This window comes from Schistocerca gregaria, chromosome 4, assembly GCF_023897955.1.
Source record: "Schistocerca gregaria isolate iqSchGreg1 chromosome 4, iqSchGreg1.2, whole genome shotgun sequence".
Classification (NCBI taxonomy): domain Eukaryota; kingdom Metazoa; phylum Arthropoda; class Insecta; order Orthoptera; family Acrididae; genus Schistocerca; species Schistocerca gregaria.
Window position 1 is genome coordinate 660035145 of NC_064923.1, and position 14752 is coordinate 660049896.

General features: G+C 40.6%; 1 protein-coding gene across 1 annotated transcript in view; it reads left to right on the forward strand.

Moving 5' to 3' along the window:
* The window catches only part of LOC126266810 (nucleoporin Nup43), a 210842-nt gene that overhangs the window by 44761 nt on the left and 151329 nt on the right, over positions 1–14752 (forward strand). Inside the window, exon 2 of the mRNA XM_049971363.1 lies at positions 19–126. Coding sequence (XP_049827320.1) covers positions 19–126 — 108 coding nt within the window. The remainder of the gene's footprint in view (positions 1–18; positions 127–14752) is intronic.

Consider the following 14752-nt stretch of genomic DNA (forward strand, 5'->3'; position numbering starts at 1 on the left):
TCCTTTTTTTCTTTTCAGATTTGCCACTTAGCACTATGGTCATATGCATCTGATGAAGATGAGTCATACAGCATTCCTGCAAAACTGAGAACTGTTCCCAATTGTGGTGATATTACTGAAATAAAAGCAAGTATTTTACTAATAAATGCAAGTTATGTAGTTAAAATTATTTTAGTTGGACATATACATGCAGTGCTCTTCAGATTTATGAAGCACTGCTTAAAGAACATGAGAATTTAATTTTGTCCTGTTATAACCAAAAATATGTAGATAAAATTTTACATATACTAATTCAAAACAGTAAGAGGTTGTAATATCAGTTATATAGATACCAATATTGTGGAAGAAAAGTTGCTACTCACCATATAATAGAGATGGTGAGTTGCAGATTGGCACAACAAAAGTGTTGTCACAAATAAGCTTTTGGCCAGCAAGGCCTTTGTCAAAAATAGAGCGAGTGCGCGCGCGCACTCACCCGACCACACACACACACACACACACACACACACACACACACACACACACGTGTTAAATCAGAATACAGGACACAGAGGCATCAAGTTCATGGCATAGAAAAGCAACATACAGGCACTAGTGCTGGTGAATGTGTGTCATGCACGGTGATGATTTGGTGGAATGGGTTTGGGAGATAATGACAGGACGGGGGAAGGGGAGATGGCTGGGTAGGTGTGGATGCAGTAGGTTAGTGAAGATTGAGAACAGGAGGATTATGGGGACAAAGGATGTGTTGCAAGGATATTCCCATCAACACAGCTCAGAAAGGCTGGTGCTGGAGGGAAGGATCCAGTGGGCCTGGTTTGTGAATGAACCATTGAACTTGATTATGTTGTGCTTAGCTGCATATTCTGCCATTGTGTGTTCAACACTGCTCTTCTGCTACAGTTTAACAGTGGTTATTTATTCTTGTAAACAGCTGTTTGGTGGTCAAGGCCACCTGAAATGCTGCGCGGTGACTGCAGCAAAGCTGATATGATACAGCTGCTTTCACTGGCACCTCAGGACCACTTCTACTCCCATTACAAGATACTGTTACTGTGCAATCCGAAGCACCTGCACCATATCTCCATAACTGAAATCCTTATCCACCAACACCTCAAAGAACACTCCAGACACTATCCCCAAATATTATCAGAGTTTATTAAAATGTTACTCCCACCTCAGAGCACTAGTGTCCATCAATACCTATCCTACACCTAGTGAAACCTGACCTCTCATCAGCCTCTCATAGCACCCAAACACTGCCTTGCTGATGTTTCCCATTCACAACTTCCTCTAAAACTTCCTCCTAACATTCCACAAAACACTGTTTCAGCCTATACGTTGAAAACCTTAATCCAATAGAACTTTTAGTTCTACCCAAGGTCCTCACCATCAGTCCCCCACCTAAATTCAACCATGCTGGACTTTTCAAAGGCCTACTCTTCTTCTCCCAATCCTTGCAGGGGAAACACGTCTTTACTACCAATTCCTCCAACCTAAGCCATCTAATCTCAACATTGAACTATACTCTTACAGTTCATACCACAATTGGATTGGACCTTCTTTCTTTAACTGATTGATCCCGAGTTAGCTTTCAGGTATCCCTTCCCTCCAACTTGGCCTCCTTCCTCAGGTCACTTCTCTGGAACACAAATCTCTCAGTGGAAAAAATAACAGCCATCTGAAACCTCAAGACAAACCTTGATGTAATCATCCTCTGTGCAGACAAAGGCTTCAACACTGTCATGATGAATTGTAGTTAGTATTTGACAGAACACTTCTGCCAATTATCTTGACTCCCCCACCTACAAGTTCTACCACAACAACCCCATCCCAGAAGTCCAATGTAACCTCCAATCTCTACTCAAATACTTAGGCCTATCCTAGAGTATCTTGTGTGACTCTGTCTCCCTTTTCATCCCAACTGAAACTCACCCAGGATGGGGAGGTGATGGGTGGTACTAAATTTTGGAGGTAGTTTGTTTGGACACCATGGTCCCTGAGTGGTAAGCCACTTAGCTCTTCCCAAAATTTATTTTAACATCAAAGCAGACTGTTCATATATTGGTACTTGAGAAATACAGAAAAAGACCTACATAATTAAAAACATTTCCTTCCTAAAAAAACCTGTACTGTTATTCCCACATAAGTTACAATTGAAGCCCTTGTGTTATAATATACAAGCAGTTTCAATTAAATTTGTATTGCCATTAAATTTGTCTCAAGCATTTTAAGGACAATTACTCTTTTTCTTAAAAATGATTTAAGTTCACTAATTCCAGAGAGCAATCTCAATTACATCTTGATGTAGACATTCCAAATTATTTTTGTTAAAATTTTTCTTTATTCTCAAATGACCATAGCTGACCAACAGTAAAATGAGCAAGGTCAATTTATAGTAGTAAAGCAGTAGGCAAAAGGACCACAGCTGATTCAAACCCACTTGAGTAAATTTAGTTAGTTACAAACCGCACAAATCTCATTGAAAATAATGAGAACATTGGCTGGAACCATTAATAACACCAATTTTCTTAAAAAAATGGCTGTGACACAAAATGTTAAACAGGACAGTAACGTCAGCAGAACACAAGGCGGGATGCAAATTTTCATTAAGCAGAGATAGCTGTAACTTACCAGTAAAATCAGGTAGGTTAAATATTTAAAAGGAAATATAACATAGTATTAAGTGTGTGGTTGTCATTAATCAATAGCCAAGTAAATTAGTCTTCTTAAATAAAACTGGTCTGACCAGCCAGTGCTGAACACACAACAATTTAAGGCACTTGAAGACAGGAGTATCCTTTAAGCAACAGTGGCCAGTACAAACTGACAGTTAGATAACTCATTTAAGGTCACTTTTCTTCAAGATCAAAGCTGTGAATAACCAAGGGAAAACAAATAGCAAGATAGATAAGCACAAGGCCCTGAATTCTCTTTAAGTACGGAACAATAGACTTAATAATATAGAACAACCTCAAATAGACATATGACCTTTTTATGCAGCTATTAGTGGTACTCTACATGGCATGTAAAAATTTCAGCCAGCTTACTCACAGTGAATAGTGCCATTGTAATGTAACCTTTAGCTGCTGCCAGTGCATCAGCATACTGTAGAAAGTAATTTCAGGAGATTGCCAAATCATGTAGAACACTATGACAGACAGAATATAATTAAGTACAGCATAAATTATGTTGCATGATTGCCATAAGGCAACATTAACGAATAACACTCTGTGCGCAGTTGTCTTTGACATAAAAACCCCAATCATATCTGTGTCTTTCAAAATTTCAACACTTGACTCAAGTACAGGAAAAAAAGTTCACACACTCTCATTCATGCTCGGCCCCACAGCTCAAAGTGGACCTCTTGAAGTCTTACACACAGAGGAGGGTTAAGGTGAGCTGGGCAAAAATAGAGGAACTCACTGATAAAGTTTGAGAATGCTCACCTTAGTTCCACAGGCAAGGTGTAATCAAAGCCAAATCACAACCTCTATCAGGACTTGGCACTAGAAATCCAGTGCCGAGGCCACAGCCCCAGCACCGACAGATTTCAGCCACATACACTTCCATTGATGGTAGCCACCCATCTCTCCTTGTGCTGTCCTGCCACTAGGGGCCTGAACACACCACGTGACTCCAACACTGGCCATTCACAGCATTTTTTCTGTTGACCTCCAAACCACATCTATAACTCCACAGAGTTTAGAGTTGAAATCCCACCAATGGCCTGCTCCACACACATCAGCATATTTGCATATCCGAATTGACCACTGAGCAAAATCGATGGGCACGCATTCTACATGTTTCCCAAGCTGCATAAACCCATCAGTCCTAGACAACCCTTTGTACCTTGTTACTGAGCTCCTAATGTCAAAATTTCCGATCCTGTTGAACAACGCCTCGAACTAATTGCTTGATGCTTATTCTCTCATATTAAAGATACAAACAACTTTCTTCACCCAGCCCATCATCACCTAGATCCCTAGTTATCACTGTTGATGCCACCTCCCCTACACCAACATCCCCCAGGCTCATGTAGTTGCTGCTGTCGAACTCTACCTCCCCCATGGTCCTTCTGGTTCCAAACCCACTACCTCATTCCTTACATATGTGGTTACATATCCTCACACATAACTACTACTCCCTTGAAGGTGTATAAACCAAATTCTGATACAGTCATGGGTACCTGTGTGGCACCCTCCCATGCTAATCTATTTATTAGCCATCTAGGAGAAGGTTTTCTAGCTTCCCAAAACCCAAAAAATCCCTTGTGTGTTTCAGGTTAATTCATGATATATTCATGGTCTGCACCCAGAGCCAAGACACCTTTTGCTCGTTCCACTGTGGCCCCTAAACCTTGTCCCCCATTCACTTCACCAGGTCCTTCTTGGCCCAAGATGCCTTCTTCCTAGACATAGATTTCTTTTGGTGTTGCTGCTAAATTCTGTAGTAATTTTTCCTGATGTTGTAATGGATGATTCTTAATTTATTGATGCTTCACTCATGCAGGACCATGTCTCCAGTAGCAACACCACTAACATCATGAATATATCTTTTCCTCTTTTTATGACGATTCGTATAACCTGAATGTTTATCTTGAATCAAATTCATTCTACCATTCAGCAGAGAGCATAGAGATTTTGCTCAAGTTATGACTTCAAATGCTTGTGTTAGTTAAACATATTAGTTAAACAAAATCATATTGGAATTTGTTAAGTCAAGTAGTCTATGTCAGAGATATAATTTCTCCAATTGTAAGTTGCAGTATTTCTTTACTACCCATTACTATATTTTGAAGATTACCTTTCTTTTCCATAGGTAATGTAGATTAGTGAGATTTTTAATCTAAGTATTTCAGTAGAAGTTTTTGGTAATAAAAAACTCCAAAAAGTTTTTTATTCACTTATAACTTTCTGTGTTTGAGATTTTATTTTGTCAGTATAATGACTGAATAAAGGCTACACACAGAGCTGATGAGAACTTATTAAGAACTCATACAGAACTGAAATGTTTCCTTACAAAATTAAAAATTATTTCTCTATAACAGTATGCACCACTTTTGTTGACAATGTAATTCTGGTCTTTCCTATTAACTGGCTCGTGGCTGATTGCTTGAAGTTACCTGCACTGCCATGTGCCGCAGCCATAGATAACCACTGGACCATATTGTCATGAACTGATGTGTTTGACATTTAACACACAGAAAATACACACGTGTTTAGTACATTTATAAACACTTAATAATATAAATTCAGATAATTAATTGTTACTTATCTGATGCTGCTCAGGTGGGAAAAGGGGGTAGTGTTTCAGCTCATATTTTGAAACACTACATTGCACCTTGTTGATGTCTCCATTCATAGCTCTGTCCATACCAAGTCCACTAGCTCCCAAAATAACTCTGTCTTAACAGCTGTCATTCTTTCCACAACAAAAATCACTTCAATAAAGCCTGGTAATTTGTGGATGGCATATCCACAGACATGAGAATTTCCTTGCACAGTATGTTGAAGGTCTCACAAAGGCCTTCACAGACAGGCACTATTGCTCAAGACCTATCCCACAAACAGATTTCACATGCTATATCCTTACACCACCTGCAAGAACCAGCTGCAAAGGAACAATCCTCTCATCACTCCATATCATCCCGAACTGGAGCAACTGAACCACATCTTCTGCTAGGGTTTGCTGTCAATCATCATATCCAGAGAGAGAGACCCACAGTCCTTACCGACCTTTCTAAAATGGTACTCCGTTGTCTGTCCAACATGTACAACATCCCAGTCCATCCTTACCTCACTACCTCTTCCAACCCTTCGTCACAGGGCTTACAAGACGTATCTGACTCACCCACCCAATACATCCTACTCTAGCCATGTCACTGGTTTACTCTGTCCCATCAGAAGCAGGACCACCCGTGAAAGTGGCCATGTTGTGTACCAGCTCCACTGCAAATTTCTGCATAGCATTTTGTGTAGACATCTCCATAAGAATAGATGACCACTGTCAAACTGTGGCGAAGAGCAGACTGACCACCCGGTGCCAGAACATGCTGCTGACCATAACAAACTCTAGTTCAGTGGCTGTTTCACAATCCTTGACATCAGGGTCTCCCCCCTCCCCTTCCCCCCTCGAGCACCATCTTTTCTAGACTGTGTGCATGGGAGTTACCCTAGCAACACTTTCTTTGTTTCACTGATCCTCCTTGTGTCAGTCTCTATCAACACATTACACACACCCCTGTACCCAAGTATCCCTTGTCTTGTCACCCCTTCCTAAATCCATTTGTGTTCCTTAAACAATTAATCCATTATCATCATCATCATCATCATCATCATCATAATCATCATCACTATCATCTTCCACATGATGGTGGTGTCTGTGCCAAATTTGTACACCAGCACACCTACTGCCTCCATCCGAGCATCAGCCATCCTTTCCCAGCTCACCCTACCCACTTGCTGCCTCTCTTTCCCCTCTACCCACCTTACCCAAAACAATCCATCAGACCCCAGTCATTGTTTGTTTTGCACGCGTGTGCGTGTGCGTGTGTGCGTGCGTGCGTAAAAAATTGAACCCAATACACTATCCTGAGGGGGGGGCGGGGTGGGGGGGGGGGGGAGGGGGGAGGTCATTCTAGCCAATTAATAGTATAGTCTAAGCTTCCATCCTTTTTTGTGTGCCTTTCGATGTGTCAGTGCTCCCACTATTCACTGAGTTGTCTCCTCTACTCTAAAACTATTTACATCCTGCCAGAACTTTCCAAACCATACTTAAAAGGTGAACTGAAATTTACATATGAATCTGACCCATCTGGCATAAATCATTGTTTTGTTTTCTGAGCCTATAAAGCTCAGTTAAGGAGGTTACGATTAGAGCTGGGGAAATATAAGTGTGTATTGTTTTGTGTCTGGGCCAGTCCCCTTCAGTATCTTAGTTGACTATTTCACTATTTCTCATAAAAATTGGGCTTGAGAGGACTCTTCATTCAAAATATTCTACACAATACTTAGTGAGGCATTATGGAGCCTCATAGCTTCTTTCAGTTTTCTCTTGACCTTTCCTTTTTTTTTCCCCTTTCATTTTTTCATTGAATTTTTTTTTTTTTTTTTTTATAAAAGCTAGATTTGTCATGCCCCATTCCATTTGTAGAAAAAACTCACTTACATGTATTATATTGGATGCCTCACCTCATTCGCATGTAGCTCTCCTTTGTGTTGTTAAACAATTAATTCAATGTAATGAAACACATACCAGAAATTTGTAATTCACAATCCATTACCAAGTGCCTACTCTGTACCCACAAGACATACTACTTTAAAAGTTAGTCTTTTTTCTGTAATTTTCCTCACTTTTTACACTTTTCTTTAGTTTCATGACCAACGCAATACAGGGCAATATACAAAGGTCTTGGAAATTTGGAGCTACTGGAATGTAATGAAAATTTCACGTGCTGACTGACTGCCATAGTCAGCTACAAAGTTTTCTCTGATGCAACAACGTGTTGCCAAAGCTATTTCAGACATTTTAATACTTCTACTCCTCAACTTTGTGCCAAACATTCCATACCCTGCATTAAGAATATGGCAAAATGACATACTTATTAGCTTCTTTACAAAAGTAGCTGTGAAAACACCATGTAGAATGAATTACCTTCCATTATACAGCTCCATCAACTGGTCACCCACCCTCCCCTTCTGCTGCCGGGTCCTCTGCCCATTCCACTGCCGGGCCCCTCCTCTGTCCTGCCGCTCCCCCCACAGAAGAGTGGTCCCTTTCCCATCTGTCGCCAGCCCTCTCCTCCAGTCCATCCCCGCCCCCTTGGGTCCTCCCAGCCCTCCTCCACCCCAACCCCCTCTCTTCCCTCTTCGGCTGGTTACCCGCCCCGCCTCCAGGAGGAGAGGCAGTAGGTATATGGGACTGGAATTCAACACACAGGCACTGGACCTGGTGCATTTATTTATTTATTTGTTTACATGTATAGTTCTGTAGGAGCAAATTTCCCAGGTCATGGAATGTGTTAGTACATGAAATTACAACATAAAAGTAATAACAGATAAAAATGGAATGTTTATGAACCCAGAAACAGTCAAGCCATAAGTTTAAGTGAACACAATCAACAATACAACAAGAATCAGCTTAATTTTTCAAGGAAGTCCTCGACAGACTAGGAGGAGTGACCTATGAGGAAACTCTTTAGTTTCAGTTTGAAGGTGCATGGATTACTGCTAAGACTTTTGAATTCTTGCCGTAGCTTATTAAAAATGGATTCAACAGTATACTGTACACCTTTCTGCACAAGAGTTACTGATGTCTGATCCAAATGCAGGTTTGATTTCTGCTGAGTACATGAACACCACTTATTGCCTGAACTGCCTGTTTCTGAGACAAAAAATCCATTTAGAATAGGAAGAGTTACCCCAAAATATAATATCATATGACATAATCAAATGAAAATAAACAAAGTAAACCAACTTTTGTGTCAAAAAAATCACTTACTTCACATACTTTTCGAATAGTAAAAATGCCAACATTAAGTCTTTGTACAAGATCGTGACCATGACCTTTCCACATTTCACTATCTAACTGAACACCAAGAGATTTGAACTGTTCAGCTTCACTAATCATATGCCCTCTCTGCGAAATTAAAACTTCTGGTTTTGTTGAATTGTGTGTTAGAAAATGTAAAAACAGTCTTACTGTGATTTAGCGTTAGTTTATTTTCTACAAGCCATGCGCTTGTGCAATGAAATGCACTATTTGAAATTGAGCCAATGTTGCACACAACATCCTTTACTACCAAGCTAGTGTCATCAGCAAACAGCAATATTTTAGAGTTACCCTTAATACTAGAGGGCGTATCATTTATATAAATAAGGAACAGGGTTGGCCCCAACACTGACACACTCTGTTTGACCGTACCCCACTCAGACCCCACATCACGGCCATGCTCAACACTGTGAATAATGAATGACCTTCTGCCCTCTATTATAAAAGTAAGAGGTGAACTAATTGTGAGCTACTCCCTGTATTCTGTAATGGGCAAACTTCTGGAGCAATAGTTTGTGATCAACACAATCAAATGCCTTAATTAAATCAAAACGCCTAGCGTTCAAAACCTTTTGTTTGACTCATCCAGCACCACACAGAGAAAAGGGAATATAGCATTTTCAGATGTTAAATGACTTAGAAAGCTGTACTGTATATTTGATAGCAAGTTATGTGATTTGAAATGATCAATTATCCTTATATACACAGCCTTTTCAATAACTTTAGGAAACACTGATGGTATAGAAATAGGTTTAAAATTGTCTACATTATCCCTTTCTCCCTTTTCATAAAGCGGCTGTACTATTCCAATATTCCACTAGGTACACTATCATATCCATGAGAGTCCTTAGTCTTCAGTGATTTAATTATTGACTTAATCTCACCAAGGCATAATCCGTATCACTTCAGGCAGGGGGTTACCTTCATAGTCTCAGATGTTATTGAATTTAGCATCTGTTAAAATTCCAGGAGTAAGTAAGAAATGTGTGTGTGTGTTTTTTTCCCAGGAAATTTCTGCCCCGAGATACAGGCCTCCAGAGATGACACTGCAAATACCATTTTCAAGATGCGAATTTTGGAAAATTTTCTGTAACTGTTTTAGGTACTTGTTAGATTTTCTTATTTTAAAGATAACTGCTTTATAATTACAATGGTATCCTCCATTTGGACATATCTGTCAAAGTTCTTTTACTGCTGCCTTTCAAATTTTTTTTATAGTTTACAGAAAAATTTGTTTTTCAAAAATGCAATCCAGAAAAGTTAGATTTTTTTCTGTTGATTATCTCCATGTAGTACCATATTCTACACTCCTGGAAATTGAAATAAGAACACCGTGAATTCATTGTCCCAGGAAGGGGAAACTTTATTGACACATTCCTGGGGTCAGATACATCATATGATCACACTGACAGAACCACAGGCACATAGACATAGGCAACAGAACATGCACAATGTCGGCACTAGTACAGTGTATATCCACCTTTCGCAGCAATGCAGGCTGCTATTCTGCCATGGAGACGATCGTAGAGATGCTGGATGTAGTCCTGTGGAATGGCTTGCTATGCCATTTCCACCTGGCGCCTCAGTTGGACCAGCGTTCGTGCTGGACGTGCAGACCGCGTGAGACGACGCTTCATCCAGTCCCAAACATGCTCAATGGGGGACAGATCCGGAGATCTTGCTGGCCAGGGTAGTTGACTTACACCTTCTAGAGCACGTTGGGTGGCACGGGATACATGCGGACGTGCATTGTCCTGTTGGAACAGCAAGTTCCCTTGCCGGTCTAGGAATGGTAGAACGATGGGTTCGATGACGGTTTGGATGTACCGTGCACTATTCAGTGTCCCCTCGACGATCACCAGAGGTGTACGGCCAGTGTAGGAGATCGCTCCCCACACCATGATGCCGGGTGTTGGCCCTGTGTGCCTCGGTCGTATGCAGTCCTGATTGTGGCGCCCACCTGCACGGCACCAAACACGCATACGACCATCATTGGCACCAAGGCAGAAGCGACTCTCATCGCTGAAGACGACACGTCTCCATTCGTCCCTCCATTCACGCCTGTCGCGACACCACTGGAGGCGGGCTGCACGATGTTGGGGCGTGAGCGGAAGATGGCCTAACGGTGTGCAGGACCGTAGCCCAGCTTCACGGAGACGGTTGCGAATGGTCCTCGCCGATACCCCAGGAGCAACAGTGTCCCTAATTTGCTGGGAAGTGGCGGTGCGGTCCCCTACGGCACTGCGTAGGATCCTACGGTCTTGGCGTGCATCCGTGCGTCGCTGCGGTCTGGTCCCAGGTCGACGGGCACGTGCACCTTCCGCCGACCACTGGCGACAACATCGATGTACTGTGGAGACCTCACGTCCCACGTGTTGAGCAATTCGGCGGTACGTCCACCCGGCCTCCCGCATGCCCACTATACGCCCTCGCTCAAAGTCCGTCAACAGCACATACGGTTCACGTCCACACTGTCGCGGCATGCTACCAGTGTTAAAGACTGCGGTGGAGCTCCGTATGCCACGGCAAACTGGCTGACACTGATGGTGGCGGTGCACAAATGCTGCGCAGCTAGCGCCATTCGACGGCCAACACCGCGGTTTCTGGTGTGTCCGCTGTGACGTGCGTGTGATCATTGCTTGTACAGCCCTCTCGCAGTGTCCTGAGCAAGTATGGTGGGTCTGACACACCGGTGTCAATGTGTTCTTTTTTCCATTTCCAGGAGTGTATGTTAAGGAAAGCTTCCTCTTTTAAGATACATTTTTTTATTTTAAAAAATCCTTTTTTAAACTTCCAACGGTAATATATGCCTCCACTGAAGTTGTTTCTTATTAATTTCTTTGTGACAGTGTTTATTTCTATTGTCTTTGTTGCAGTTATTTCTTTTCACATTTATTGTTGCAGATATTTCTTACACTCTGTCGTAGTTTCTTGTCAGTTTCCTTGTCATGGTTGTTCATCGCAGGTTTGTGTATTGTAGTTGTTTAGTGCCAATTTGTTAACTGAAGAGGCTTCTAAGAAATCTGAGACCATCCAGTGAGTTCTGTGTTTTTGTGAGGAATTTGCTGGTTGACAAAGTTGTGGTGTGTTTTGTGAAAAGGACTGTTTGAAATGTCTTCTGAATGGAGCCACAAGAGAGTGAAGTGTGCTGACTATTTATATATCCATAAAAGAGTTTTATATAAGACAAAAAAACAGAGTTTGTTCATGTTGTGAATTTATGTTCACATTTGAAGACTGTTACAAAGTGAAGCTGTTTCCAGTGACAACTTTTTGTGCTCTAAATGTTTTGGCAGAATAACAACAATGATAGTATATGAACACGGTGAAGCCTCCCATTGTGCAGGTGATGTAGATTTTGCATCAGTAGAGGAAGAAGAATTAAATACCTTGAATCAGTCAACTACAGAGGTAGGTGTTAGTCCTGTTGAGAAACTGGTCAGTGAAGTTGAGTGGTAAGCTCTATGCATCAAGAAAGTGCAGAGAAATTACTAAAGCTATGGATGAATACACTACAGCAAAACTGACCACATTCTTCAAAGTAGAAATTACATCTTCAGAAGAAAATGAACAAAAGCACTCTTGCACCTCTTGCCAGGAATTTTTCACATATATCAATTCAGCTGTCAAATATTGTGCATCCTGCAGTGAAAAGATGCAAGTTTTAACTATTATTCCAGAGACATTTTTAAAGAAAACAATTTTGAACCACTTTCCGTCAGTATTAAGGTACATGGTAGATAAATCAAGAAGTGTGACGTCTGTAAAAGTAGTCTTCGGAAGACCAGATCCCTTTTATGGTCATCCTGTAGAAGCAGCTCAAGTTCAAACAGTGCAGTCATTTTATATGGAAGATAAATGGGACTGTTCTTGCCAGAGTGCCCAAAAAAAAAAAAAAAAAAAAAAAAAATACACTGTACCTGTATCAGTTGAAGATCAAAAAGTTGTTAAAGTGAAGAGGTACATGACTAGCAGTATTAAAGAAACTTTTGCAATTTATAAGGCAACTATATAACCTCACATATTGGAAGATCAAAATTTTATGCACTACGACCTAAGTATGTAGTTCCACACCCACCTAGAGATGTCTGTTTATGTGTATGTCCTGCGCGAATTTTGAACTTTGTGTGGTCACTTTGAAGAACTTACTGGAGCACGTGACAGATGACACCTTGGTTGGTGTGTGAAGTCATTAGTAGTCTGAAATATAAAGCAAAAGAATGTGGTGACTGCCCTGGAAAGGGAGGACTGTCTTTACAGACACGTGGCCTGGAAGATGCAGCAGATAACGCTGCAAAAATTACGCCGTGACTTGGGAGGAAAATAAATTAAGAAAACTGTTGCCTTTGACAGTTTCATTGATGAACTTGGTAAATGGTCAGTGAAAGCAGCAACGCACCAGCAACTGAAGAAATTACAACAGTAACACATTGCAGGAGTGAAAGAGTGTGTACAGGCTAAAGAACTATGTTTAGTGTGCTTCACTGTGGTTTTGCTGAGAACTGGTCTGTAATTCTCCCACAAGAAGTGAACAATATCATTGCAATAATGACCAGGTTTCAATTTTTACAGAAGTGAAATATTTTCAAAACAAGACCATAAGTGTTGCAGTTATAAGTGAAGACACAGGACATGATTCAGCATATGCTTTGATAGCAATGTGCAAAATTCTTCAGCTGCAAACTGGCAGAGAAGGTACTGCTCCTAGTCATTTTAAAAATCTTTACCAGCTGTTTGAATTGAGTAAGTCACTTGTGCCAACTGACTGGGTATACAGTGCTCCTAGTCATGGGAAGGAGGCCTGCTGAAGCACAATGCTACAAAATATAATCTTTCCACACTAAATACAGCTGCGATTCAAAATGCTGAGGATTTTAAGAGAGTTGTGAAACGTTACACATCCACAGTTCTCACTCTTTTGTCGAAAGAGGAAATCGAAGAAATCTGTGAGCTGAGAAAAGGAGAGTGGTCCAAATAAACTACTCCTGTGAAAGGAACTCAGAAGGAGACTTAAAGTGATGGGCAAACTCATACTGCACACACTTTAAAGAGCAAGGAAGAAGAAATTTTGTTCGTTTGGCCAACACCTCAGAAACAGCAGGATAATATTCAGATGCACCACCTGAGAACGGGGTGTTTGTGGTGTATTTGTCTGACTGTGATGGTGAATTGCAGAGATTATAGACACCAGTTATGAGGTAAATGAAATTGTAGTGAACTTTATGCTACCACATGGACCAGCTGCTGGATATAGGTTTCCAGCTGAAGGACAGCAACAATGTCATCAGTGCTCACTTCCTGTTCACAATGTTTTGAAGATTGTAAGTGCTTCAGTTCCTTTTGGTTCAACAGGAAGGCATCACTCTATATCAAAGGAAGATACTGAAGCAGTGGAACACATTTTTAGTTCATTGACTGGCTAATTTCAGTACAAAACAGAGTGCACAGAAGTTGTATAAATTGAAACCTTTAAGTCTTTGGGCCTTTTTCATACATTTTGGAACCATTTAAAATGCTTGAAAAATGAGACTCTTACTCATCTTACAAAATCAAATTTATGTTAAATAAGGCTATATTTTGATTTTTTTGAGCCTGTTATGTGATAATGTGGTAATAAAACAGGTTTTATGTATGGCAAAAATTTCAGTTGTTTATAAAACCTGTTCAACGTAAAAGCGGACGCTCTCCTTTTCAGGGAATGTAGAACTATATGGTACTAACCAACAGAAAAAAAAATTATAATTGTACAGGTTGGCAAAAACGTTCGGAACACTATAGTAAAAGAACTTTGACAGATGAGTCCAAGAGGAGGATTTTTTTGGAATCATAAAGTAATTATCTTTCAATTATCTTTATCAAAGTAATTATCTTTCAACAACAAAATATCTAGAACTGTTCCATTTTAAATTTTTTTCCAAAATTCGCTTATTCAAAATGGTATGCGCAGTGTCGTCTTTGGAGGGCTGTATCTTGGAGCAGGAAGTTTTTTGGAGAAAGCAAAAAATATGTGTTCCTTACTTAGTCCTTCATTTAAACATACGCTAAATTCAATAACATCCGTGACTATGAAGGTAAGATTTTTTCCTAGCCTGCATCAATTGATATAGACTATGCCCCCTTGTCTGTATCACAGAGTAGTAGTTCAGACACCAATCTCAGAAAGGCATTTGCCAAGAGAGTTATATGATTCTCTGTAGAA